The sequence below is a fragment of the Eptatretus burgeri genome, chromosome 5, assembly GCF_056783735.1.
Source record: "Eptatretus burgeri isolate ZD-2024b chromosome 5, Ebu_testis_v1, whole genome shotgun sequence".
Taxonomy (NCBI): domain Eukaryota; kingdom Metazoa; phylum Chordata; class Myxini; order Myxiniformes; family Myxinidae; genus Eptatretus; species Eptatretus burgeri.
The window spans coordinates 3814814-3842787 of NC_140965.1; the positions used below are offsets into that span (position 1 = coordinate 3814814).

General features: G+C 45.3%; 2 protein-coding genes across 3 annotated transcripts in view; one reads left to right on the forward strand and one right to left on the reverse strand.

Annotated features, from left to right (window-relative positions):
• Positions 1–12908, reverse strand: part of LOC147025725 (uncharacterized) — a 115183-nt gene extending 102275 nt beyond the window's left edge. The window contains exon 1 of the mRNA XM_085880428.1: positions 12764–12908. The gene's annotated coding sequence lies outside the window, so the exon portion shown is untranslated. The remainder of the gene's footprint in view (positions 1–12763) is intronic.
• On the forward strand, positions 93–27971 carry LOC147025728 (uncharacterized). Of its 2 annotated transcripts, none has more exons than XM_085880424.1 (8): positions 93–182; positions 8283–8341; positions 8436–8613; positions 10703–10865; positions 10992–11057; positions 16225–16302; positions 25975–26070; positions 26312–27971. In XM_085880424.1, the coding sequence occupies exons 3-8, from the start codon at positions 8443–8445 to the stop codon at positions 26584–26586; spliced, it is 849 nt and encodes a 282-aa protein (XP_085736550.1). In that variant the 5' UTR covers positions 93–182; positions 8283–8341; positions 8436–8442; the 3' UTR covers positions 26587–27971. The 2 variants fall into 2 exon arrangements, with proteins under 2 accessions (XP_085736550.1, XP_085736551.1); XM_085880425.1 differs by lacking the exon at positions 93–182 and adding an exon at positions 196–247 and having other exon boundaries at positions 8281–8341.
• The last annotated feature ends 3 nt before the right edge of the window (positions 27972–27974 follow it).

The window sequence follows — 27974 nt, forward strand, 5'->3', positions numbered from 1 at the left end:
TTCGATCCGGAAAACGTCATGCTAGGCTCCGCCCACTGAGCCCAAACTCCTCCCACTTTAATCGAACTCCTCCCACTTTAATCGAACTCCTCCCACTTTAATCGAACTCCTCCCACTTTAATCGAACTCCTCCCTCCTATCTTTTTCTCTTCCTATTTCCTCTTCAACTGGATCAGGAAGTTGTGAGTTCTTTTGGTTAATCTCTGGATGTTACTTGGTGTAATAACTTTGCATCCTGAAACTTGTGAGATGAAGTGCTCGTTATTTCGTTATAATATTGACTGCTTTTGACTTTATTAACGCAACATCTGTCGGTCAATCGGGGAAAGGTTGAGCTCGAAGTCTTTCACGAATCGGCTGGTCAGGCCTGACGTTAGAGGGAAGGTGAATTGGATAGGAGTTTGTAATTTGTTCAGGATGCCGGTGATAACACACGTGCTCTTGGTAAAAGACTGAGTGGGATATTAAACGTCCCACCAAATATTACCAGCAAGACGGGACACCTGTTTGTTTGTTCTTCCATGAATGAAATATGAAATACAAGAAACATATGAGAACGGTGGAGGAACCTGAATAAAAACATAGCTCGTAAAATTTCAGGTCCCCCTGATAATTAAAAATATGAAGAGATATAAATATGAACATTGTTAAATAAGATACCTTGAATGTGGACAAATGAAAGTGAAACAGAAATGAATGTGAAGGGGGGATGGGGGGAAGGAGGGGGTGGGAGGCTGGGGGAAAGGGGGTGGGGGCATAGGGGCATCAGAGGAGGAATCTGTGAGTCTTTCCTAACTATATCAACTTATGTGTATATACATATACACACACACACATCTACTCATAAACTTTGTTTAAAGCTGATAACACTAATAGTTTACCAAAGGTTCACTTCAAGCAAATTTCATAATTTTGGTCCAGTATAAATAAGTTTGTTTGCAATTCTTTTTTTATTTATTATTTTATTGTACGAGTGGGCCCGTTGGTCCGATGGACCAAATTTTCATTGGTCTTCACAGTCTTGTTGCAGACCCACCTGCTGCACTGCTTGAGCACGAGCTTGCCTTTCACTAAACCCAGATGTGATTAGGGCCTGTGTGGGAATTATATGTTCATTATTATTATTATTACGATATGATACTACTATTCTTATGACCGTCGTAAATATTATTGGTATTAATTAATATATGCTTCGTGACAATGTCATCAGTTTTTTTTTATGATTACATCTTGTAATAAGAATGCCGTGCCGTGGTAGGACATATTAATCTACCTCATATTGTTGTGGGCTGGGGGTTGGTGGCGAGGACGACCGCCAGACGGAGCAGTGGGGCCGTATCTAACCGGACACCGGAATTGAAAAGTTGTCACCCCGGATAACTCCGGAGTCGACGGGTCACTTTAAAGGACCGTGGTCGCCAATATTTCAACGGCGTGAGGTTGGGTCCACTTGTCTATTCCAATTTACCTAAGTACTCACGTCGTCTCGCTACCGGGGAAGTCACGCCCTCGGCCGACTCTGTCCGAACCAAGTTGCATGTACCCACTCGGGTCTGGCGTAACAGAGCGGGAATTACCAGAGCCACGCCGGTCCCAATGAACAATTTATGGCACAAACGGCCTTCCAAGTTCTCAAGCCCGAACCATACTGGGCCAATGAAAGCAGCGACAGGCAACGAGCTGGTACATTTAACAGTGGGTTATTTATAATGGGGAGAGGGTGACAAAGGGCAGAGTTATCCGAATAAAAGAAATGCAATTTACAATGAACACAGGCACTTAACAGTCTCTACTTACAGGACGGGCACCACAGGCAAACACACACACACCCAAAAGAAATGGGGCTGGTTGGCCTTTATTTGACCCTTCAGGTCGGGAGGGAAGGCAAGCTGAGGGTAAGAGTTCGGTCGGGCACCTTTCCGCCTCGTGCAGTCTGGTTGAGACGAGCTGGTTCGTGGGGGGGGGGGGGACTCGAACCCACACCAAGCACCAGGGACCGGGAATTACGCAACAGATGCCAGCCAGTACGAGAAGTGACGAGACAAGAACTTGAGGGCAAGATGAGGGCAAACATGGCGACGAGGCTTCTTCCTTTTTTTTTCGAGCCAGATCGCCCCCACTATTATTCATTCCTCACGTGCGGTGGGAGGGGTCCGTCCTGAGGTATCTCGCTTCCTCATTGGACGGGGGCATGTCGGGGGATGTGTCGGGGCATCTCGGTGCCCCCCCCCCCCGAAGAGGCTCAGTTGTTGTTTATATTTTTGCATATGTACTGCCGAAGCGAGTACTGGTATTCTGGCTTCCCATTGGCTGGAGGAAACGCTCCATGCCCTTCTTCGGAGCGGAGCCTTGAGCTGAGGCGATGGAGGCTCTACCACGCCTTCAGCCAAAAACACGTGAGCAATGGGGTCGGTGGTGCGAAGAGGTGGAGGATTGATTTGTTTGGGAGGAAGATTTAAAGATGTAAAAAAACCTGACTATAAAAGAAACCCGCAGCACACACATGAAATTAACCCATTAGACAGAAAGACGGGACCCTAATTATAAACACATACTTATCGAAATAACTGAACTGCAGGGACTCTGGCTGTTGTGTCAAGATCTCGGACCTTGATTTTGCAGATGATGCAGTCATCTTTGCGGAGACTTTAGACATCCTTTTGGGGGCCCTCGAGGTGCTGAATGAGAAGTCGGAGCCGTTGGGATTACGGGTTTCTTGGGTCAAAACTAAGATCCAGGCTTTCGGTGACATCTTGGATGCTGCTGTCCTGTCTGTGTCTGTTTGTGGTGAGGATGTTGAGGTCGTGGAGAGATTCACTTACCTTGGCAGTGATATTCATGTCTCTGCTGGCTGCGAGTCAGAGGTAAATAGACGTCTGGGTCGGGCCTGGGGAGTCATGGATTCACTGGATCATGGGGTGTGGCGCTGCCGGTACCTGTGCGGGAGGACGAAAGTCCGAGTCTTCAGGTCCTTGGTACTTCCAGTCTTGCTCTATGGGTGCGAGACTTGGACTCTGACCAAGGATCTCAGACGGAGACTTAATTCCTTTGGTACGAGAGCTCTTCGGAGAATCCTTGGCTATCGCTGGTCGGATTTTGTGTCCAACGAGCAGTTGCTGAGAGAGACTCGGATGAGATTTGTTACCTGCATAGTCCGTGAGCGTCAGTTGCGGCTGTATGGACATGTGGCTTGTTTTCCTGACGCTGATCCTGCTCACCAGATTCTCTCAGCGAGGGAGTCTCATGAGTGGAGGAGGCCAGTGGGCTGACCACGTTCCTCATGGTTGCAGCAGGTTGACCATCATCTCAAGGAGATGGGGATGGGCCTGGCATATGGCCAGACGGAGGCCCCTGGAGTACTGGCAGAAAGTGGACGCAGCGACGCGCTGTTCTGGCACATGCTCCCATACCTGACCTGATCTTGACATTCCCAAACGATGCACCGCAGCTTGATCTCTCAGACATCCTCCCCAGAATCGAGTCCATACAAGTGCTGAAAAGTGTGGGGGCCAGTACACACCCCTGACGAACTCCAGTAACAACTGCAAATAAGTCAGAGATGGATTCACCACATTTCACAGCACTCTCAGTACCAGAGTATAGTTCAGACATCAGATTGATCAGTTTTGGCGGCACCCCACGAAGGACCCTCAAGGGTATCCCGATTCACTGATTCAAACACATTGCTGAGATATTTTTCTAACTATTCTTCTAAAACTTCTAACTATTCACAAGATGTTCTCCAAAAAAAATGTATTGTCCTCCAAAAAATAATGTTTTACTTACCGAGACGAGAAGGAGGAAGTGGTTTGATGGAGCTTAACCAAGTGCACAGAACGTCGTGTGTAGGACGATTGGAGTATGTGAAAAGCTCAATAGACTATAATCTATTGGATGAGATTTGTACACGGACAAGAAAACAACAAACCAGAAAAGGGATCCTTAATCCATTTAACAACAAACTTCCAAAAACAGGGGCAAATGATGGATACCACACAGGAAAACGAAACAGAAACAAACACAGCCCCAATGATTGCAAAGGAAAAAAATGACCAAATACCAGGATCTGAGAAAAATTGGTCAAGGGGATTTGGAAATTGAAGAAAGCTGAACTTGTAAGAGTGACAGTTGGATCGACAGCAATGATGAAGAAAACCCTTACCGAGTACTTAAAAATCATTCCCGGGAACATCACACCAAACGTGTTTCAAGTGGAGGCCGTCAGAGGTTCGGTGAAGATTCTTGGAACGTGGCCCTGAGAAGGAAACTTCATCCTTTTGCAAAATATCGGAGGTGGAGATTTTGGAATGGAGAACTCCCTCCCAGCTCCTGAACCCCACAAATGGACATAACAACCAATGGGAGATCAACATAGGCTGTGAGCAGCTCCTGCTCTTGCCTGCATTCGGTGAGGAAACGAAGAGTAAGGATACGGTCAATCGTTGACCTCTGGTGTAAAAGCTGAGTTCTCTGGACGCTGGTGCTCAAGCAGATGGTGGTGAACCGTATCAAGAATTATCCGAGCAAAGACCTTGCCCGGCACTGAGAGCAGTTTCACCCCTCAGTAGTTGTTGCAGTCCTGGCGATTACCCTTCCCTTTCCAAAGAGGGACAACAAGGCCCCTCTTCCAGTCAGTTGGGATGATGCCTGTGTTTCAAACAGAGCAAATAACTGTTGGGACAACAAGGCCCCAATTCCAGTCAGTTGGGATGATGCCTGTGTTGCAAAAAGAGCAAAGAACTGCATGCAACAACATGCGTACAGCATTTCCACCAGCCTTGAGAAGTTCAGCATGGATGCCAGATCCCAGGAGCTTTACCCCATTTCAACAAGTTCAATGCAGCCTGTTTTCACAAATGAAGGCCGTTCACAATTGATTGGAGGGTCAGCAATAAGGATAGTTACACCCCTGATACCCAACTCAACAACTGGTGGGTCAGCCTGGTAATAATATTAATAATAATACCATTCCTTTCATGCCATAAAAGCACATAGGGCTGCCAAGGCAATTTCGTTGGCAAGGAGTACAGTTCTGTACAGGTCACCACTCTAATGCAGGTTACCCCAAATGGGTACTCATTTCACTGATCTCAGAAGGATGAGAGGCTGAGTCAATCCCACCTGGTGTTAATCCAACAGTTGACACGGGCTTGAACTCAGGACCCTAAGGTCCCATACCAGCCACCTTAACCACTAAGCCAACCCCAGGCTGGATCAGCCTGGTACAGCCACTCAAAGTAACCGGCCAATTGGGCCTTTACTTCAGACTCATCTGTCAAGAGTTCACCACCCTCCACTCGAACTGAAGTACACCATGGGATGAGCTTGGAGGAACACAATCCATGAATTCCTCAGTAATCAGGGTGGCAATCACTTGACCACAGGTGATGCTCTACCCTTTCACAGATTCCTCGTATATCGGCCTCCTTGTCCACCCTTAGCGCACGTACAGTTTTACGCCTCATCTCCCTGAACAGCTCAGCTCTGCCATTCAGCCTGGCCCTGTGACTCTGGTCAATGGTATCCAGTGTCCTTTGGGAGAAAAACTTCTTCTTTGCCTGACAGTGGGTTCCAAGACACCCACCGGCAACATCAATAATGGTGGTCTTGAAGGCAAACCACAACTCTTCAGGATCCTCTGAAACCCAGATTCCCTTGATCCCTCCTCAACCTGTTTGCAAACTTCTCAACTACCCTTTCATCCTTCAGCTTGCCAGCATCCAGCCTTGACTGGGACGGTACCATTCTCCTGGATTTGAGCTGCAGTTTCAGAGTTGTTACAACAAGCCTGTGATTAGTATTGAGGAACTGAACACTCCGGTAAACCCTGTAGTTCTAGAGTACCCTCCAACGACAATCGAAAAGAACATGCATGATCAATCTCCTTGTGAAAGACGAGCCAAAAACATTCACTGGCCAAAGCACACAACGCAATGTAAATAATTGGGGCCGTTGTAGTTGTAGTCGTCGTAGTAAGTTGTTGGCAGACGACAAGGGAGCGTGTAATTGAGAAGATGAAGGGAGGAACCCCACCAGGAGCAGTGTGACACTTGCTGAACTGGTCAAACGATTCACTTTAAAGAAACACACAGACAGATTACGGAGGGAACGATTTAGAGGATTAATAAGGGAGGAATGGTGAGAGGACTTGTAGACACATTACGGTGAGAAAGGGTCACAGTTATCAGCTCCTCAACGACCTTCGACACATGATCTATCGTTTTCCCACAGAAACTACACATTTATGCTAAACGTGTATAAACGGTACAAGTCTGAAGACGACGATGGTTCACGAGCGGTATTTGACGATGTAGATCGTTTCAGAAGTCAAGGATGAGACAATGTGATAATTTTTGACCAAGTTATAAAAATGATCAACATGATGTGGTATGAGTGACAGGTTATTAGCTGCAAAATGTCGAAAACCCGGTTTCGTTCAACAACTTTTAAAATTTGACCTTTGCATAACCTTTAAAGGTCACAAAACAATGTTGTGGACATTAAAATAAGGAAACAGGATACGTGCTATAGCTTATTGGAGTTAGTTCGTCGAAGAAGGTCGAAAACCCGGTTCGATTCCCACAACTTTGAAAATTTGACCTTTGTGAACTTTAAAGGTCAAGGATTATGACCTTTGGTGCAAAACTTCCTCTGGAACATTCCAGGAACAATATAACGTCATATAGGCTATATATGGCATTTCACACTCCTTGGATTATCCATACTTTGATGAAATCAGCGTAAAAACAAACTTGAAGGGGGCGCCACGGGCAAGGTGTTCGAGATAGAGCAAAATGGTTTAAAGACTTTAGGTGGGGAATGACCTCAAGATTATGCATAAAAAATATTGTCATCCTAGCTCTCAAAGTTTAGCGGTCGTATGATTTTTATGTCAAAATTCACAATTTTCTAAGTTCGTGACCTTGTGACCTTGACCTTGGGACGAAAATGAAAAAAAAAATAATCTATCTATCTTACACCCGTTACCCCATAACAACATTCCCACAACAATGTCAACAAGTTAGCGACGTTACAAGTAGACTTTCAAAATTGTAGAGGATACTGAATTTGGAGGTAACGAGATGGGAAAGAGTGGGGGTAATCAGATTCAGGAAAGCTTATATGTTCGAACAACATGGCAGGGAAGTAGCAAATGCAGGTCAACCTTTTGAATTGTGAGGTATTGTGCATGGGAAGGGATGATAGAAACAGAGAGTACATAATGCAAGGGTTTGGAAGTGTGTAACGCAGCAGACAGAGGGATTGTGGGGTTGTTTTGAATATTGGGTTTAGACAGTCAGCACATTATCAGGCAGCAACAAGAAAAGCAAATAGGAGTTTCAGTTGCATTCACAGGGGGGGGGGGATAATTTATAGATCAAAGGAGACAGTGTTCAAGTTATCACGGAGTTTAGTGAGGATCACCTCAACTAGTAATAGGTGCTCACAAGCAACATTCATCATGTCGTGGAACGTCAGCCTGGGACCTCACTTTTTCTTTTTCTTTTTTTCCGCCCTCACTTTTTCACATTTATTCGCTTTTAAATTCGTTTTCTCTTTAACTGCTTGAGCGATTGACACGGCATACAGGAGTCCTACATATGGAGAATCTTTTAAACACACTTACATGATAATTGGATGGAAAATGTGACTGGCATTCCAAAAAGTCTATTTTCTGTAGGCATGGGTTGCAGGATGTTCCATGCATCAGGAATGGCCTCAACCCCACATCGCTCGGCCTTGGCCGAATTATTCTTTCCAGTTTTGGTCACCATATTTGTGGAAGGAAGTAACTTTCATGGAAAAGACGCAGCACAGAGAAGCCAGATTTATTCTGGGGTTAGAGCCGCTAAGCTGTGAGGAGCAGCTTTGGGAGACTGGACTTTTCACTTGAAAAAGGAGGTGATCACGAGATCTCAGAGAAATGTTTAAGATAATAAAGGGTAATATGTAAATTCAGGAAGGGTTGTTTTTTTATCAGGATGGACAGTAATAGGATTCAGTGGCATATCTTGAGAGTAAAAAAGACGAAAGGAGTTAAGACAGAAGTGAGGAAGTGGTATTTCACACAGAGTCATTAATATGTCCAGTGGTCTTCCTGGCAGGGTGGTCACAGCAGGGCAGTAGATAGTTTTAGAGTAGCATTGTATTCGTATCTAGAATCAATACGGATTGAGGGGTATAGGGATGCAGGGAGTAATGGAAGGTGGTATACTGTGGTTTTCATGCGTTTGTGCATGTTGAACTGTGCTGTTGGATATTGAGATGCTTGATTGTCACAGGTGTGTGTCTCGGAGAGAACTGCATCATCTCAAGAGTGCTGGGTGAAGACTCGGCGCAGGTGAGATGAAGCAAATGGTCATTTTCTCTGTACTTCATTAACTGTGTACGAATCGGTGGATTGCCTCTTGTAACGCGTGCTCATCCTCTGACAGATAGAAGATGAGCAATGAGACATACCCAGAGGAAATCCTAAGGAAATCTCAAGTGAAGCTGGTCGAATCGTTGCCGCATAATTTGGCGAAAGTTGTGAGCAGGTTGTTTGAATGGAAGATCATATGTAGGAATGAAAAGTTTAACATCACCACAAAGTCCGAGAACAACCCGACAAAGGTTAATATTTTATTGACTTCTTCGTTTATTTGCAAACCCATAAGTTTCTTTTTTCGTTGAACACAACTCATGAACACACAGCTAAGGCTTTGATGCATTATTTAAAGGGTTTTCTTCCAACATCAATTCACCACACCTACATTAGTATAACATCGTATATTGATTTTAAAGAAGTGTTGAGATCTTCACGTTTTCTGCATATCCTGTGGCACTTTGTCGCTAATATTCACGCATTTTATCAAAAGGGGAGCTTGTACTCACAGCTTGTTCATTTGCTGCTCCTCAAGATGGCAAATGGGCCCCTTGGGAAAAAAAAAATTGAACAGAAGAAAATAGTCCACAGTCGTACCGGGTGTTCCAAAAACACATGGACAACTTTGGTTATTAATATACTGTATTTAAAAACACAAACGATACAAGGATAACCTTTAGTTTATATGATACAGAAACTCATAAAGTTTTGTGCACACCATCAATACACTTCAATGTGAGCTCCGTTTGTCACGCGTGGGACATCAAGACGGTGTACAAGTACTTGCCCTGTTCGGCTCAGCATGTTTGCGTCCACCGGTGTGCAAACAGCTGTGATCCCAGAACAAAGATCCTGCAAGTTTGCCAATTTGGTGTTGTCGCCAACATCTTTGACAAACCTCCACATAAAAAAAAAAATCAAGGGGGGTTATGTCTGTGATCGTGGGGGCCTGGAATTTTTTCAGTCAGGACAGCTCAAAGGACTAAGGCCCAGCGGGGGGGGAGGGGGTTGGGGGGGGTGCCGTCCTGTTGAAGAATGACATCAGGTTGGAGGTCTTCAATGTGTGGGAAGGCGAATCCTTCCAACATGTTCATGTAAATTGTTTAAGTTGCTGTATCCTCCGCAAAGAAAAAAACGGACCCACCAAGTAGTCATGGAGAAGGCCACACCACACATTGACCTTTGGTCTGTCACGTATGTGTTCAATGACCACGTGGGGGTTTTCAGAGCCCCAGATCCTCACATTGTGCCGGTTCACCTTCCCCGATACACGAAAGCAAGCTTCCTCTGTGAACATGAACTTTTTCAGGTAATCTTTGTCATCCTCTGTGCGACTGAGCATTTCCAAGGTAAATGCCTTGTGTTTGGGTCCATCACTTGGTTCGAGTTCCTGCAGAATCTGCACCTTATAGACGTAAAGCTTCAGTAATTTATGCAAAATCCTGTGGACAGTGTTGGTTGGTAGTTCGAATTATCTGGATGCATGTCAAATTGATTTTCTTGGAATGATTCACGCTCTCGTTCAACGTGTGCTGCACTTGTGCTTGGTCGACCAGTACTTTTCTGTTTCTGACAACTACCAGTCTCCTTAAACCCCTTGTACCACTCTCTGATAGTACTCCACGATGGCGGATTCCTTCCATACCATGTACGGAAATTACGCTGAACTTGCGTGTCACATCTCGTCTCGATAAAACATTCGACGCACTAAGCTTTCTCCTGTGGAGTCGCCATTTTCTTTAACATTAAACCACCAGACCTGTAAATAAAGAAAACTTTATGAGTTTCTGTATCATAAAAAAAACAAAGGGTGTGCTACAAAATGTATTAACAATCACGGTTGTCCAGGTCTTTTTGGGGACACCCTGTATATGAGCAGCTGTAAAAATCAACGAGTCAGAGTGAAAGACAGCGGTGTAAAGGTGGAAGCACACATTACATCTCATGGCACGCTGATTCTGCTGGGGCTTCATGCAGAGGGGCAAGTACCCAAACTAAGAATGGTGAACACTGGGCTGGATCCGGTGACGTCTCGTATTCTTATTTATCTATTTGCATGTTATATATATATATATATATATAAAATGGTGGTTCGGTGGCAGAGTGGGCCGCCCGTTGTTGCATTGTCCTCACTAGTGTGGGATCCATTGCCACATCTTGTTTCAGAATTGCCTGTCCAGAATCGGTTCTTAGCCAGGGAAATGTTCATAACTTGCCTTGAGCACGCCCTGGTCTGTCATGTGGCTTTTGTGACTCTACGCTTCCACCATTTCTATTGATGACCACAAAACTATCTTTCGTTCGAGTTTTATTATTAAAGTTCAATTTAATTTGCAGGCATCACGGGACCTATTGGATTTACTTCATGGAAAGGGTGCAAAAGCTTGTGCCGCACTTATCTATGTCCTTCGGTACGATTTTTCCGACTTGGGTGAATCAAGGTGTTTAGAAATCCTCAAACAAGTCAACTGGGAAAGACTTCGTAGGTACAAAGAAGAAGGTGAGGGGTTGTCTGTTAACTTATTTTCCAATGTCTTTCAAATAAGGAGGAAACTGAAGCTTTCTGCAGTTGAAATTGCAACTGACTGACATCCATTTCTGTTTTTGTTTTCCCCACTTACTGTAGAATGGGAAGCCGGTTTGGAGACCCAGATGAGCAACTGTGAGCTCCACAATAACCCATCCAGCTCTGGTAAAAGACTGCTCCTCATATGATTCAAACAAAGCCCGACGGAGAGGTTACAAAGTGCGGACTGCTCTGGCGGAGAGCTTATAAGGCTGTACAAGTTCATTTGGCCCGACATTTTGAAGGCTCAAAAAATATTGTGCTGGTCACCAGTACAATCGTGTCAGACGCTCCATTAACACGATGCCTCTGCGACGGGATCTTTTGTCCCAGGAAACGGCTGAACGGTTTCTATCTTCGACACACTGCGTTCAGTTATTACTGTTAACTGAGCCCCAAGGTCGCCCAAATAAACCACAATTAACGGCACACACACAGGAGGCAGATGGCTCGTACATGCTTTCCTACCGTTTGAAGGGTTTATTTGTAATGAAGATGGGGGGGGGGGGGACGTGGACGGGATGAGCAGTACGGAACAGTTCAAATGAACCAACCGACACAAAAATGGAAAAGGGAGAAGGGAACGCGCAAACTTATACACAAGCAAATGAGAAATAAATAAAACCTTATCCACACTCGGCACCACCGATCATTCTTATGCAAACATTTAAATTTGCAAGTGAGGACTTCCCTTTGGCACGACGTGCAGGGTGGACAGTGTTGATGCAGCTTGTTATGGAAGCCAGTAATGAAGTAAGCCAAATATTAAGTCAGCCAGCAACGACAAAGTACCTCGGGATGTACTTCGTCCATCCACATCACACCCTGCACCAGCCCTTTGACCCTCCATCCTTTCCACCGCGATTCTTCTTCATGCTCCAGTACCTCTCTGGTGTGTCAGTTCTGTCCATCCCTCCTCGTCCTTCTGGGAGGAGTCATCCTCCAGGCTGTCCCACCGCGGAATGGCCCCAATAAAAATAAGTCATGTATATCACTTCCTCAGGGCCCTACAGTGCATTACGCCACCACGGTCGGTACACTGGCCAGACATCATGACGGTCCTTTCTGGAGCGTGTGACACTTTTTGTGACGAGAAGTCCTCACCTGGCCCTACCCACAAACAAGAGGTGTTGATGCACCCCATATTATCCTGACTCTCCTGTCTATAATTTACATATGCTCCCTCCTCATCGTCACGTGGAACAAAACGACATACCCCGACAGGTCTCTGTTACATGGCAATTGAACCTACTCGAAACATACGGACCATGTTACACTTACCACAGTTGAGGTATGGATCCCCCCTTCCCCATTCCATGTATAAATACTTTGTGCTGTACCGAAAACCAATTCTCTGACTGGAATTAAAGCAATGCTATGAAGGAATACATAATCCTGCTATTAATTTGCTATTGGTCACCGGCTTTGACATCAATTCAAATTTTTATTCCGGGCCCTAGGCATCAAAAAAACCGACGTATATCGGATAAACAGCTTCAAATAGAGCACCTCACAGCCATTAGAGCATTTAAATTGCATCAGATGTGGCAATAAATGTGAATCGTTTCTCCCAGCTTGCCGGCTCGATGACAGAAGACGCCATTTGCATTTTTACCGCCTCTATCTCTACCCCGTGTAGAATCCTGTGCGGGCACGAACTACTTGCTAGTTCGTACTTCATAATATGGATCGCCAACTATGGCCGTGGACATGTACAGACAAAGTGTGTTGTGGGGAGTACAGGTAAAACACAATAAGAAAAGAACATTGCCAATATTGGCTCGATCATGCACTGCGAGGGGGGCGGGGGCATGATGATCCAACTGACTCACCAGTTTTCAACTCTCTGGTCAACCGATTGTCACAGGTGTGTCAATCCGTCCAAGTAACTCGACTGTGACTGTCACTCAACCTTCTTTCTCACCTTCCGAGAGCAAATCCCTCTCGCTTGCGGCTCATCCATTTTTAACCGTTCAGTCAATCTACGGTGAAAAAGGCCAAATTTCAAATAAATTGCAAAATAATTTATTTTAATTCTAATGAATGGCTTAAATATTGTTGAATATCGTAATAAAGATGTGGATAAATCGACTTGGTGGAACATTTTGAAACTTATCATTAAATAGGGGTCACGTACATGGGCTACTCCGGCAAGTCATGAACTCAAATTTCAATAAACATTGTATTTCATGCTCAAGATGTAAGATGTCATACTGTATGTGCGTTTATCATGTGATACATATGGCAGACATATTGTTGAATACCATTGCAAAGCAGTGAATGAATTATTGTTCAAGAAACTCTGCTATCCGGTCTATTTTGTCTGGATAAACGAAGTTAAAAGATGAATCGCCAATTCCATCCACCATCCCGATCCAAGAACTAATCATTTCCGACAACAATTAACATTTCTCGTAAGAACAATTTATTTTCATCGGCCAACACTGATAAACACCAGAGTTCACCCACCTGTTGTTCGAAGTTCAAGCTTTGCCTGAATTTGTACCCATTCCAATTTATACCCATCAAACAACGATTCGACTCGAGTATTTTCTTTGAATAGTCCACGTACGTACTACAAACAGCACAGAGTGCTGAATTTCTCAGCCACAGGAGTCGTTGAAGAAGTGATCCACCATCCGTTACAGACATTTCTTCCACTGATGGTACAGACATTTCAGCCCCTTTTCCCGTCGTCCACATTGCTTCGGCAAGTGCAGGTTTATTTACCCGTCTTCGTAGTCCAGATGGTTCACATACAGAAGATGGTGGGGCGCAAAGTTCTTATTTGAAGATACCTGCAACATTTTCAGTATGGTGGTGACAGCTTAATCTTTCTTCCTGAAAGCATGTTCGATGACATTGCAACCACTCATTGATGCAAGAATCTTTTCCCCAACTTCCTTTGCATTGTCAGTTTCATCAGCTGTAACACCAGAGGCAATGTTCTGGAAAGACGAGTCTGAGCTAAATGGATTTCTGTCCTTTAGGAACCCAAGAAGTTTTAGAGTGTCTTTGTCATGTCATGTTGATCACTCGTGACAAAGTCTGTGTCAGCGAGTTCCTCAATGGCACCGTTTACATTAAAACGAGCTGGCATTGACACCGTTTACATCATACCTGGGTGGGCAAGTGAGTGAAAAGCCGTGTTGAGGCATCTAATAGACGTTGATGTTTGATGTGAACAAGGAGATGGAAATGATGCAGAAAATCCACACTCATGATAGAGTATGTGGTGTCGGCAATAGTAAACACCCACGGAAATGAGCGATGTAAACCGAAATCATGCTGGAGGAGACGTTCTCCAAAATTAGCAAGAGCACACTGTTGGCGGCATGCAATGAATATTCCCGTCGATTTTTCCATTCAGCGGCAGACGGCGGCATAATGCTCACCTCTGCCCCTGTATTCACAAGAAATTGAAGTCTGATAATACGATCCACAAGGAAGAGAAGACTGACGTATGGCCCAGGTGAACTCGTCGCCATTAGTTGTGGGCCTTGTCATTTCCCTGCGGCCGGTCCGAGCATGGTGCTCTTCACTGACGAGCATTAGCACCGAAGGTCACGTGGTACCAACATCAATCTGGAGTGTTCACGGAAGGTGAAGGGGAACTGTAGCTTGAGGTACGGCGTTTCTCTTTGTCCATACAAAGGGTACATGAAGATGGGCACGACTGATGTTGCACAGCATGGAGCTACAGGACGAGGCGGTGGAAGTGTCACATTAGCCACGGTCAGTGCAACAGTGTCCATGAGATGATCAGCCAGATCCACAGTGGCGGGTAGCGTTAGCTCTGCATTAGCTGCAAGTATCATGCGGAAATGTGGTGGTAAACGTTGCAAGAACAACTCGCAAAGAAGGGACTGGTCAAAGGTGGCATGGCAGTCACAGATGAAGCTGGTTGAGCGACCGGGAAGAGCATGGTTGGTTGGTCGTTCCCAGGGATGAGTTGCACGCTTGTAACTCCTTGTCCGTCCATTTTGATCTCGCCAGTCTCAGCAATTTCGCGTGGAAGAAAAGACATCCGAGATGTTCGGATTCTGAGTCGATTATCTTTGTTTAAACCGCCACCGTGATTATCCTCATTTTCCTCAGCGGAGTATAGGTGGTGTAATAATGTCAGTTTGTAAACTTGAGGAGGCCCTCAACTAGTAAACTAGAAGAGCACTCGGTAGAGTGAACACCCCCACCACGTAATGCTTGATCCACGATAACATATCGGGCCCAACAACTTTTTTGAAATATCATGCTATACAGTACTACGTCATTTTTGGCCCTATCTCTCAATGGTGAAGAATCATTTTAAAATTAAATAAACCTCGTATCCCGATCCGGATCTAACCAGTTCGCCCTTGTCACACATCTAACCTGTCCACCAAGTTTCATCTGGATCCATCCACAACTTTTTGAGATATCCCAGACACAAACAGACAAACAAACAAAGAGAGACACAGACAGACAGACAGACAGACAGGTGAAAACATAACCTCCTTCACCTTCGGTGGCAGAGGTAAAAATGGCAGTTTGCGATATCATCCGTCACGTACGTGGGACAAAACTATAACATCTCTTCCACACCGTCTGCAATTGTCACGTGATGCCCACATTGGTCTACAGACAAGCTCACTTCACCAACATCCGAGGTCACGTGGCGATGCTCAAGCTTCTTATTCACTTTTAACATCTGCCGTGACCAAGGCGAGTGGATTCTCGCAGAAACGTCGGCTTTATGGACTAGTCAGTCCAACTTTTTTTCATTGTAACCTTTCACTGAACAGGTCTTTTGTTCCAAACTCCTTCCCTGGATCCTTTGTTAAGTAACGCTTACCTTTACTACTCCCCAATCCTCCGGTACCTGTCCTGACTCCGACGAGCTGTTGAAGATCCCTTTTAAAATACCCGCTCTACGACCTCTCAAGACATCTGATAGAAATGTTGTTGGATTTAAAAAAAAAAAAAAAACATAAATCAAATTTTACAAAAAACCTTTGTAAGGGTTATTGTTGGTGCAGGTGTTTGGGTTTGTAACTGTTATTGGAAAATTAAATTGAGACGAACCTTATATGTGAGCGGGAGAATAAACCGGAGACGTCGACAAAGACCACCATCGAAAAGGGCCAATGCGTGCGACGGTCATTTAATATCAACGGCAGTCTTGTAATATCGGAAGATCGTCCGAAATGTTTCATCCGACATGTCTTTTTGACGACACACAAGACATGACTGCATATGTTGTGCCATTTATATGGGATGGGGCTTTTTATGTGATTCTTCATTCTCACGTTGCCAGAGAAATCCAGGTGCACACAAACTAAGGAGACCCAGACGGATCAAGGGAAACCCGGCTGTGCTTCTGCTGAAGGTCCAGGTGAGTTTGAGACACCTGGTAAGCCAAAGGTTTTTGGCTGTTTTGTACTTCCCGTTCCGGGTCTGAGCATGGTGAACGTTAGGTTTATACCTACTTCGTGAAAACACGTATTTCTACGACCGGTACGTCCTCCCTGCTGGACCTGCTAATGACTAACGTTCCATCCAATCTGTCTTGTTCCTCTTCTGCCCCTATTGGCCCTTCTGATCTCTTTCTGGATAAGGTCTGTCTCTGATGTGTGCTCCCCGTCCATCCCATCCCACACCTCAAACTGCAGTACTGCACACACTGCCTGAGATATAGCAGATGTCTAAACTCTGTCTTTGCCTCCAAATCTCGTTCACCCAACCAATTCTGTCCCCACCTTACCCCCAACAAACCCATTGTATACTGGACTCTGTCGTTCTCACCTGGGAAGGAAAAGGACATTTCTGTCTGGCCTCAAGTCTGCTTTGGTGATGGGTCCAGGTGGCATCAGTGCCAATGTTCTCATATCCTGCCCTGTCATTCTTTCTTCCCCTCTATCTGCCCTATTCAGTCTGTCCTTCTCCTTTGGCTGCCTCATCTCTGCAGGGTAGTCGACAGATGGCACTCCCATCCAGAAGTAGGATGCTAAAACAGACCCGACCAACGATAGGCCAATGAGCTTGCTTCCAATTATAAGCATGGAAGTCATGGAACCCATCATTGCTTCTGATGCCATCTTGCCTGTTTTCAGTCTGATCTCGGACCATCTGTTCGGATTCCCTCCCGGTCACTCAACTCTGGACATGCTTCTGCCTGTCTTGCAGCAATGTTTGGAGGCCCTGAATTTAAAAAAAAAGAGGTAAGGCCTGCCACTCTAGACTTATCTCAGGAATTTGACCACTCTGGTATCCTATTTTGCTTGCGAAGCTCTCCGCCTGTGGCATGGAAGACCACCTTCATTGCTGCAATTGTGACTTCCTCCACTCACACAGTCTACGTATAGATAGCAATGAAACCTTCTCCTACCCTCTCCCAGTGGAGGCTGGAGCTCCCCAAGGCAGTGTTTTGGGCCCAGTCTTGTTCCTCACTGATGTAAATGAACTATCCAATGATCTCTAAAACCTCTCTTCCTTTTTTTTCAGACAATTCCACATTGTTTTGTACAATACCCTATCCCTTAGCTAGGCAAACAAGCAGCTGCATGCATATATATATATATATATATATACATATATCTCTATCTCTATCTCTCCTGATCTGGAAATGATGAGACTATGGTCTGCTCAATGGAACATGTCCTTTAATCCTGAAAAATCTGACAGTCTCACCCTGTCACTCCAGAAGGATCATCAAACGAGCCAACCTTCCTATTTCTTCAGTTATCTACTGGAAGAGGTTCAGTATTCTGAACTACTAGGCCTCACCAACAGCCATAAAAACTTTCTTGGGCCAACAACATAGCAAAGCTGGCCTCTAAAGCCAACAGCAGACAGGGAATCCTTGGTCGATCCAAGTCTTTCCTCGAAAAAAAGAAAAAAAAGAAATCAGAGCTCGACGAAGTCTACAAGACCTTCATCCATAGCTCAATGGATTACTGCTCTCTGCTCTGGGCTGATCAAATCTCTTCTGGATTCTGTGGAATCCAAAGCTGTCAAAATTATTGCAATCTTCCATGATTAAGCTGAAGCACAGGGTCTGTTTGCTGTCACACCTCAGGCAGGTCGGGGGTCTCTGTTTTCTGCCGTCTATTCTCCATTATTACTCCTGTTCTCTCAGTCCTCCAACCCTCTCTATTCCAGGATGCATGCATTCTTCCAGGAACCCCCTCCTGGTTCAACATCCAAACTTCTCGCGAACTGTACACCAAAACATCGATATTCATCACTTCTCTCCGTCGTCAATGACTCTGTGGAACCACCCTCAAGAGGCTGTTCTGTCTCACTCTTCCCTGCAGAACTTCAAACAAGCATCTCTTTCATCACTGATTCTGACTCGTGATCTTTATTATTCCCATTAACTTTTCCAAACCCAACCATCTCACTTGCTCGTTTCAGTGTTTTCTCCCTTGTCGTGTTCTTTCTTTCCCTTGATGGTTGTCCCACTGTCAGCTATACCTTGCCTTCCCATGAACTTCGCACCTGTTGCTAATACTCTGAGGTTTTTTTTTTATTTTTTATTTTTCAAATCACTAACACATAAGCATATTGGAAATGACGTCATTGTGAAATGGCGGAAACGTTGCTTCACAAGTCATTCGACTGTCAAAATGGACCTTTTCAGATGAAAAAGTGATGAAAACCCAATTTTGTACAAGGTCTTCCTTTAATGGATTCTCGGTTGATGAAATAAGAAGATTTTGTTTTCTCACACCCATGAGAGTCGAGACACCAGGAAGATTTTTTTGTAAGCAAAGGTTCTCCTGCACATCCTGGAAGACCTGGATACGGTCCGAGAATTTACAATAAATTTGTTATTTTCAACAGCGCAGGCAACTTGCTGGATTGGAAGAGCTGCCAAGCATGATTTTTTTTTTGTATACCTTGTCGAGGCTCGTGTGAGAGCTAACACACAACTCACAGCAAGGAGGCATGAGACAAGAGGGGCGGGAGTGGGAGGGACAAAACAGTGGGGAACAGACACATGAGGAGATCTTTGGAGGTAAAGAGGGATGGTACGGAGAACATGGGGAACAGAAGATGGACATTACAGGGACTCTCAGGAAGGAAAGCAGGGAATTTGAAGGAAGTGGGCTTGGGTGGATTATCGGGGGTAGAAAAGATCGAGGATTTGGATGGGGGAAGATAAGAGGTGGTGGTGAACAGCTGTTTTGAAGGCCTGGAGGGAAGAATGGGAAAGAATAGAGTGAGGGAGTTTATTCCAAAGGCGGGAAAAAAGAGGAATGAAAGAGTGAAGATGAGCAGTGATTCGTGATTTTGGTAGTTTTACCAGAAGGGGGTTGTTGGCTGACCTTGAGCGCCCTGAGGAAATGTGGTGGGGACAAATCGCAGAGAGAGCAGGGGGGGCAAGGCTGGAGAGGAGTCCGTAGAAGACAGAAAGACCACCGACCAACCTGCGGTGATTGAGTGAGAGGCCCAAAGACTCAGCCTCATTGCGGGAGATGCCGATGATCCGAAATGCCCTGGTTTCGACAGCGTGAAGCCGAGAAAGGTGGGAGGCAGGAGCACCAGCCCAGAGGGGAGAGCAGTACTCCATCAGGCTATGGACAAAAGCTTTGCAAGTGGTCAGGAGCTCAGGAGGGCTGAGGAAGGACTGAGCACGACGGAGGATTCCCAGTCGGCGACTGGCTTTGGAGGCGAGGTTTGAAATGTGGCTTTCCCAGGAAAGGTCAAAGCAGATAGTGAGTCCCAGAAGCTTGAAAGAAAAGACTTCTTCCAGAGGATTGTTGAGAAAGTGGATGGGTGATTTTCTAAACGGTCCTTTCAAAGAGACATAGTGAGAGTGTGAGATTTGTCCGGATTGAAAGACATGTTCCACGTGTTGGACCAGTTTGTGATTTTACCCAGATCTGCAGTGAGTGAAGAAGCTGCTGCTTGCCGGTCTGAGGGATGACAGATGGTACGGCAGAGGGTGGAGTCGTCGGCAAAGAGAAATAGAGGATTTTCCAGAGAGTCCGAGAGATCATTGATGAAAACCAGAAAAAGAACAGGGCCCAGAACGCTACCTTGAGGAACTCCAGCCTGCACAGGAAGAGGGGATGAAAGAACTCCATTTAGGGCCACACGTTGACTGCGACAGGAGAGGAAGTCTGCGAGCCATGAGTGGAGATGGCCTTGAATACCATGGGAAGAGAGTTTGGTGAGTAGGGCAGGGTGCCAGACTGTGTCAAAAGCACATGATATGTCCAGGGATATGGCTCGGATTTCCTGTCTGGCATTGAGGACCTCCATCAATTGTTGGGAGAGCAGAAGCAGCATATCCAGGGTAGAGTGACCTGGTCTGAAACCAAATTGATGATCGGAAATCAAGCCATTGGAGAAGAGGAAGGATTTAATGTCTGAAGCGATGATGGATTCCATAACCTTGCTGATGATTGGGAGAAGGCTGATTGGTCTGTAGTTGCAGGGATCTGTTTTTGCACCTTTTTTGTGCAGGGCAGTGATGTTTGCCGATTTCCAAGCAGATGGCAGATGACCTTGAGCAAATGAGAGGGTGAATAGAACAGAGAGATGGTGAGCAATAGCAGAAGGGCAGGCTTTGAGGACATGTGGGCTGATGCCGTCTGGACCGATTGCAGAATCTTAGTCGAGGTTTGAAAGCAAGCTCTCCACCTTGTCAGGAGAAAAGGATACAGAGTCCAGGGACAGTTGGGTGCGACTGGGTAAGGTGGGTAGAGAAAGTGAGGGGTTTCGGACACAAGATTTAGCTGCGAACACCGAGTTTAGACATTCAGCTTTATCACGTGTGGAATCAGCAGTGCGGCCATTTGAGGTAAGGGAGGGGATGGAGGGGGAACATACACCAGAAACAGATTTGATTAAACGCCACCAGGATTTTGAGGAGGGAGAGAGGTTTGAGAGTTCAGACTTGAGATGAGAAAGATGTTGTTTTCTGGCTCTCCTGAGGGTAGATACACACTTGTTCCGAGCTTTGTGGAAAGAACTGAGATTGCCCTCAGTTGGGTTTGCTTTCCATGAGGCAAAGGCAAGTTGTTTCAGGACAACTGCCTCGCCACAAGCTTCAGTAAACCAAGGGCGGGAGGAAGAGTAGGACAACTGAACACGAGAGGGGATAAATCTGTGCATGAGGGAGAGCAAGTTTCTTTGAAAGAATTCCCAAGATGAGTTGATGTTTGAGAAAGTAGCGATAGGAGACCAGTCTGGAAGTTTGATGGCTTCTTGGAGACCCTGCCAGTCGGCTTGAGTGAAATGCCAGACTCGACGGTGCTGAGGTGGTTCTCTGATAACAGCCAGAGAGATGTCCACTTTGACAAGGACGTGGTCAGAAGAACCGATTGGAGTGAAGGAAGAGCAGCAGATATTGTCAGGGAAATTTGTCAAAATCAGATCCATAAGAGATGGAGTACTATTGGTTGAGATCCGGGTCGGGAAGTTGACCGATTGATTTAGTCCCAATGAGTCGCAGAAAGCTTTTGCTGAAGTGCCATGACAGGTGAGAGAGGTACCCACACCTAGCCAACTGGCATATGTGAAGTCGCCACATATGAGGAAGAGAGAGTTTGGATGAGAAGATAGAAGTTGGTCTATGTTTTCAGATAGTGAGATGTAGATGGAGTCATCACTGTTTGGTGGACGGTACAGTACACATAAAAACATGAGGTGGGAGTGGAGGGGAAGCCATAGCCAGAGGTATTCCTGGGGGTGTGGGTGAGTGAGGGCAGTGCATGGAGAGTGAGGAATAGAGTCTTTAATGAAGAGAGCAACTCCTCCACCAGGACGAGGCTCAGGTCTGTTATACCGGAGGAGGGAGTAACCAGGGAGAGATACTTGGGAGTCAGACACGTCTTGGGGGAGGAAAGTTTCTGTTCGGCAGATTATGTCTGATTTGTTCGTGGCAACCTGTATGGAAAGATCTGAAAGGTTTGAGCGAAGGCCCCGGATAATTGAGGTCCACACTTTTAATGAAGAGGGGGGGGGAGGAGGCTTTGGGTGCAGGGGTGGGGGGAGGGGAGGGTAGGACAAGGGACAAGGAGGGGAGGTAAGGAGGGTTGTTGAAAGAGTGTGTGGGATTGCAGAATAGCTCGGGGAGGGGCGGATGAGGAGGAGAAAAGGCTCTGTGGTGCTGGGGGAGAGGGGGGACAAGAGAGGAGGAAGAAGGCAGTTGAGAATTTGAGGAGGTGGAGTGAAGAGATGGAGGTGAGAGGGCAGTGGAGGGAGGCAGCTTGGTGGATGAGAGGGGGGGCAACTTTGTGAAGGATGAGTGAGGGGACGAAAGGTGGGACAAAGGTGAGGGGGGAGTTTTTGAGAGAGGTGAGAGGGAGGCTTGGAGGGAGAAGAGTGGGATGGTTGCTTTGAAAGTGAGGGATGAGGGGGGTGAGTTGGCACTGGAGTTGGAAAGCGAACATTCACAGCAAACTGGTTTTTTTAAGTTTTAGGTCAGAGATGCGATTAAACACATTTCTTGATGGATGCAATAAAGGCGAATTCAGAGAATGGAGAGAAGAAACGCTGCAACAGTTGGATTTTTTAGGCAAGGAATGAAGGAGAGCTCGAAATGAGAGCAGTCTGTTTAAATAGTAGAAGAGTCGTGCATTGTGATACAGTAAAGAATACCACACGTGTGAGAGAGGAAGATGAAGCATTATAACATTTCGTTTTTGTTATGATTAATAATGTTTGAGAGAGTTTAACAGATTAGGTCATGGAAGAGTTGTTGAAAAAAATCGAGGACGAAGAAGAGGAGGAGGAGGAGGAGGAGGAGGAGGAGGAAGAATAAGAAGTGGTGATGAAGAAGAATAATAAGAATAAGAATAAGAAGCAGATTGAGGAGAAAGGTCGCGTTTTTTTTTTTGTTTTTTTTTAAGATAAGAAATAGAGAGATTAGTTGGGAGAAATGGGGGACGTTATTAAAATGGGGAAGATAGAAATTGAAGGTAATGGGGAGAAAAAACAAATAAAACGATCGTACACCGAGGGCAGCCGGTAGGCCTCAAGACGAGGCCTCAAACACGCGGTAACACAACGTCGACAGAAACTCACAAAATAGCACGATTTTTGAAACAAAACCGAACTCGGAACACACAGTAACATGTTGGTGAGAAAAATAAACAGTTAAAACGGGACAGATAACGACCGGAAACTTAACTTTGAGATCGTCAGCAGGGAGCCCCCAAGGAGACCTCTCGACGCTCCAAACCCGGAACCGGAAGTGATGATTAAAGCAACCGTTATTAAATAAATCCGATACATGCAAGAATAGCTTACAAAAATCTCCAACCACTTCTCAAAATATTTGATAGAAATCCCACGAGTCTTACAGGATTTTAGAAAGTTTTGTCAGGGTTATTGGGAGTACACTTTCTCTCTTTTACACATATCCATCCTCCATCCTCCCACCCAAGGTACACTGAATCCTGTGGTGAGGCAGTTACTCAGAAGCAACCTGCATTCTCTTCCTGGAAGGCAAATCCGACCGAAGGCAACCTCAGATCATTCCACAAAGCCGGCAACAAGTGTGTGTCCACTCTCAGGAGATATATACATCTGTATACCAGAAAGAAAAAAACATCTGGCCAATCTCAAGAATAAGCTTTCAAACTTGTCTCCCTCCTCTAAAACCCGATGCTGCCTTGTCAAGTCGGTCTAACGTGTTTGCTCCCCTTCCATCCATCCCTTCCCTCTCCTCAAATGGAACCACAGCCGACTCTGCTCATGAGAAGGCTGAATCCCTCCATTCTGTGATTGCTTCAAAATCTTGCGTCCGTAACCATCCTTCTTTGTCGTACCCAACTGTTCCTGGACTCTATGTGTTACACCTGAGAAGGTGGAGAAGGTTCTTTCAACCCTCGACTCTGACTCTGCCACTGGACCGGACGGCATCAGCTCACGAGTCCTAAAAACCTGCTCTGCTGCTCTTGCACATCCTCTTTCTGCCATTTGTACCCCGTCACATGCCCTCGGTCATATTCCATCTGTATGGAAATTAGCCAACTTCACTGCATCACATAAAAAAGTTGCAAAACTGATCCCCTTAACTACAAACCGATCAGCTTATTTACAATCATCAACAAGTTTATGGAATCCATCATCACAGTTGATATTAAATCATTCCTTTTCTCCAATGACCTCATCTCAGATCATCAATTCAGCCCAGATCACTCCATCCTGGACATGCTGCTTCCACTCTCCCAACAATGGATGGATTTTCCTGAGAGCCAGAGAGATCATTTATGATGATTGGGAATAGGATGGGGGCATAGAACACTGACTCAATATCGGACATGAGGCCAAGGCCGTCTCTCTGGGCATATCTCTAGATTTCGATACAGTCTGGCATCCTGTATTACTCTCCAAACTGATCACTTTTGGAATCCAAGGCCATCTCCACACATGGCCTCCTCACTTTCTCCACTCATGGAGACAACGTGTGGCTCTCAACGGAATCCTTTCATCTCCTCTCCCTGTCAAAGCTGGAGTGCCCCAAGGCAGTGTTCTGGGCCCAGTCCAATTCCTGATCTTCAGCAATGATCTTTTTGACTGGAAAATCCTTTTTATCTATTTGCCGATTGACTCCACCCTGTGCCGTGACATCCCTCATCCTTCACACAGGCAAGCTGCAGCCTCTTCCCTCTCTTCAGACTGTGGAAGAAAAATAAAAATCACAAGCTGGTCAAACACTTGGAATATGTCTCTTAATCCAAAGAAATCCCACACCCTCACTCGCTCTTTCCGTAAGGACCAGATGGCAAACCCTCCCATCTACTTTATTAACAACCTTCTCGAAGAAGTTCCGTCACTCAAATTCCTGGGTCTCACTGTCAGCCATGATCTCTCTTGGGCAAACCAGATTACAATGTTGGCCTTCAAAGCCAGCCGACGACTGGGCATCCTCCGTCATACAAAGTCCTTCCTCGGCACACCTGAACTCCTATCCACCTACAAGGCCTTAATCTTCAGCTTCATGGGGAACTGCTCTCCCCTCTGGACTGGCCTATTACTTCACCATCACAGACAGGTCGGTGGTCTCTCTGTCTTCCACCGCCTCCTTTCTGGTGTTGCACGTTCTGCCCTCTCCATGCTTTGTCCCCATCCCCAGGTATCTGCAGGACTCATGCGGTCCACAAATCAACCCCCTCCAGTGAAGCTAAATTCAGAACCGCTGCTCACCTCAACTCATTTATTCCTCTTTTTTAACCCCACCTGTGGAACCTCTTCAATCTCATTCTTTCCTCCAGGTCTCCAATACAGCTGTTGAGCAACATCTCAGATCATTCCCCATCCAAAACCATGATCTTTTCTACATCTGTGCCCCCCCCTACAACCCTAACAGCTTTGGGTTTAAAAAGGTCAAAGGTTAAAAAGGTCAAAGATCATGTGACCTTCAATTGAAAATCTTTGCGTCAATAACTTGTGAACCACTGAAGGGATTTCGACCAAACTTGGTTCTAGTACGCACTACGATGTAAACATGAACTGACTAGATTTTGGGTTTGAAAAGGTCAAAGGTTAAAAAGGTCAAAGATCATGTGACCTTCAATTGAAAATCTTTGCGTCAATAACTTGTGAACCACTGAAGGGATTTCGACCAAACTTGGTTCTAGTACGCACTACGATGTAAACATGAACTGACTAGATTTTGGGTTTAAAAAGGTCAAAGGTTAAAAAGGTCAAAGATCATGTGACCTTCAATTGAAAATCTTTGCGCCAATAACTTGTGAACCACTGAAGGGATTTCGACCAAACTTGGCACAAGTACCGACTGCGATACAAAGATGAACCAGTTCAATTTTGGGTTCAAATGGTCAAAGGTCATGTGACCTTAAATAATTTTGCTTATCACTCAAGTTTGAAGCATCTGATGTTTTCTCTCTTTTCTGACCTTTGATTGAGATCAAACGTAACAGTAGGTTGACATCCAACGTGAGCGGAGGCTTATCCATCGACAAGTTTGCGTCAAATTCGATTTTCTCATTTGACAGTGCGAGACGTGACATAAAGCATATGTTGTGCCGTTTGTATGGGTTGGGGCTTTTATTGATTTGATTATTGGTTGTTGTCTCATTACCAGAGAAATCCAGCGACACACAGACTAAGGAGACCCAGATGGATGACATGAAAGACGGCTGTGCTCCTGCTGAAAATCCAGACAAGGTTGAGACACCAGGTGAGTCGAGGGTTTTCCGGCTGCGACTCAAAAATCTCTCGGCCATAACTGCTTGGTAATACTCGGAGGCTTTTTGTTCGCTGCCATGTTGAAATGACATCATCATGCTCCAAGTGAAGGTTGTTTCACAAATCGACAGAGTGGACCTTTTCGGACCACAAAATGATTGGAAACCCATTGTGTACAAAGTCTTAGGTGATGAGATTCTGTGGTGTTGATTTGTGTCTCCTATCCCAACTAGAGCAAGAGAAGAAATTGCCAAAAATTCTCATCAACATCCTGCAAGAACTGGGTGACGAAGATTACAATCAGCTTTGTTACTACCTGCGTCACAAGCAAGTTCCCGGGCTGGAAGAGCTGTCTTTTAAGGAACATTTCAAAGAGATCCGCACGGACCTGGCCACCAGTTTGCTTCAACACAAGCCAACGGGCTTGGAGAGCTGTATGATTAAAGCACTGGAGTTAATAAACCGCCACGACCTAATCAAACAATTGGTGCCCTTTAATAAATCATGAGGTGCAAGTAGCGGGTGTGGAACATTTAGCAAAGCCTTAACGCAACAGAGGCCTTTTCATCAACTTTTGCACTAAACACGTTACATTAGTTCGTCATACCCGTTTGCGTCCTTTATGACGTCCTTAAAAACAGTTAGTTTCCTGTTTGGAATGATTTTCAGTTTTGTTTCACTGCCAGACAAGCAGATAAAGTAAAGCACTTACGTCACTCACTGTGCGCTCGGGACGAGACTGCGGACAATTTCCCAAATTCAGAGCCAAAGCACTGCTAAACTGCAGGTCCATGTTCCAATTGATGTGCCAAAGAGTTCAAAATAGAAAATTAAATTACAAGTACAGTAGTTCCTCAATCATAGACTGATAGAGCGAACCAATTGCTGAACCCCCGCTTTGCCTTGTGCATGCGGAGCAATAAGGAATTTTTGAAATGACATATGAATGCAAAATGAAGCCTTTTGTACAGGTGCTGTGTGGGTGTTTACAATGACTCAGTTCTGATTACCGAACACTTTCAACCTGTCGTCACCAACACGGAATCTGTGATTCAAATCGTCTTTTAAACATAATTTTCAGCTTTTAAACGAAAGAGTGGTGATTTATAAATGGTTAACTATAATTATTCCGTCGCTGAATGAAAATCGGACTCTCGGGAAATATATGAATACGAGAAATGTCCGTGGATGAGGAAGAGTCGGGTTTGTATCATTTTCTGTTAATACGGTCTAGCATCAGGCAAGGATACAACACACAACACACACACGCTTTTAGCAATAGATGCAAAAATCTGGTATAATTTCTCTTGTGGCCTCAGAACCAAGCAAACAATACAACTGCCCTCACAGCTCACACAGCTTCCAACCACCACCCTCCCCAGTCCCCACCATGATGAATAGCAAATATAATCATTAAAACTTACCCCGTACATGCACAAGCCACAGGGTTCTCATCGGTGTTCAGAAGCATCTAATCCAGCGATCCGTCGGGGGGTTTGTGTAGCACACGTCCGTCCACTCGAGCCTTGCACCGGCCCACATGGTTGGCAGTTTGCAGGACGAGCAGGTGCCCGTTCGGCGAGATGACGAAGTTCATCAAGAGCCATAGCCCTTCTCTCAGGAACTTTTCCAAGTATTTTCCGAAGCTTTTTGAGCCATTTCAGGTAACAATCCTTCTGCCAGACACAATATATTTTATGATTTCCCAGAGATCTCTATTTCCTGGGGTTTCTGGGGGCAGATCACATCATTTTGAAAGTCCTGCATTAACAAAATGATCATCACACTTTTACCTCATCTGCTGGCCATAAAGATGTTTGTTGTCCTTCTAAACTGCATGTCGAGTCGTTGGATCGTGTACCTTTTTACACAAATAAACAAGTGATAAAATTATTT

Bases quoted from the DNA above. Each gene is read 5' to 3' on its own strand.
- LOC147025728 (XM_085880424.1), top strand. From the start codon at position 8,443: ATGAGCAATGAGACATACCCAGAGGAAATCCTAAGGAAATCTCAAGTG. The intron at 8,614-10,702 runs GTTAATATTTTA...TTTAATTTGCAG, and splicing joins CCGAGAACAACCCGACAAAG to GCATCACGGGACCTATTGGA. The intron at 26,071-26,311 runs GTGAGTCGAGGG...TATCCCAACTAG, and splicing joins AGACAAGGTTGAGACACCAG to AGCAAGAGAAGAAATTGCCA.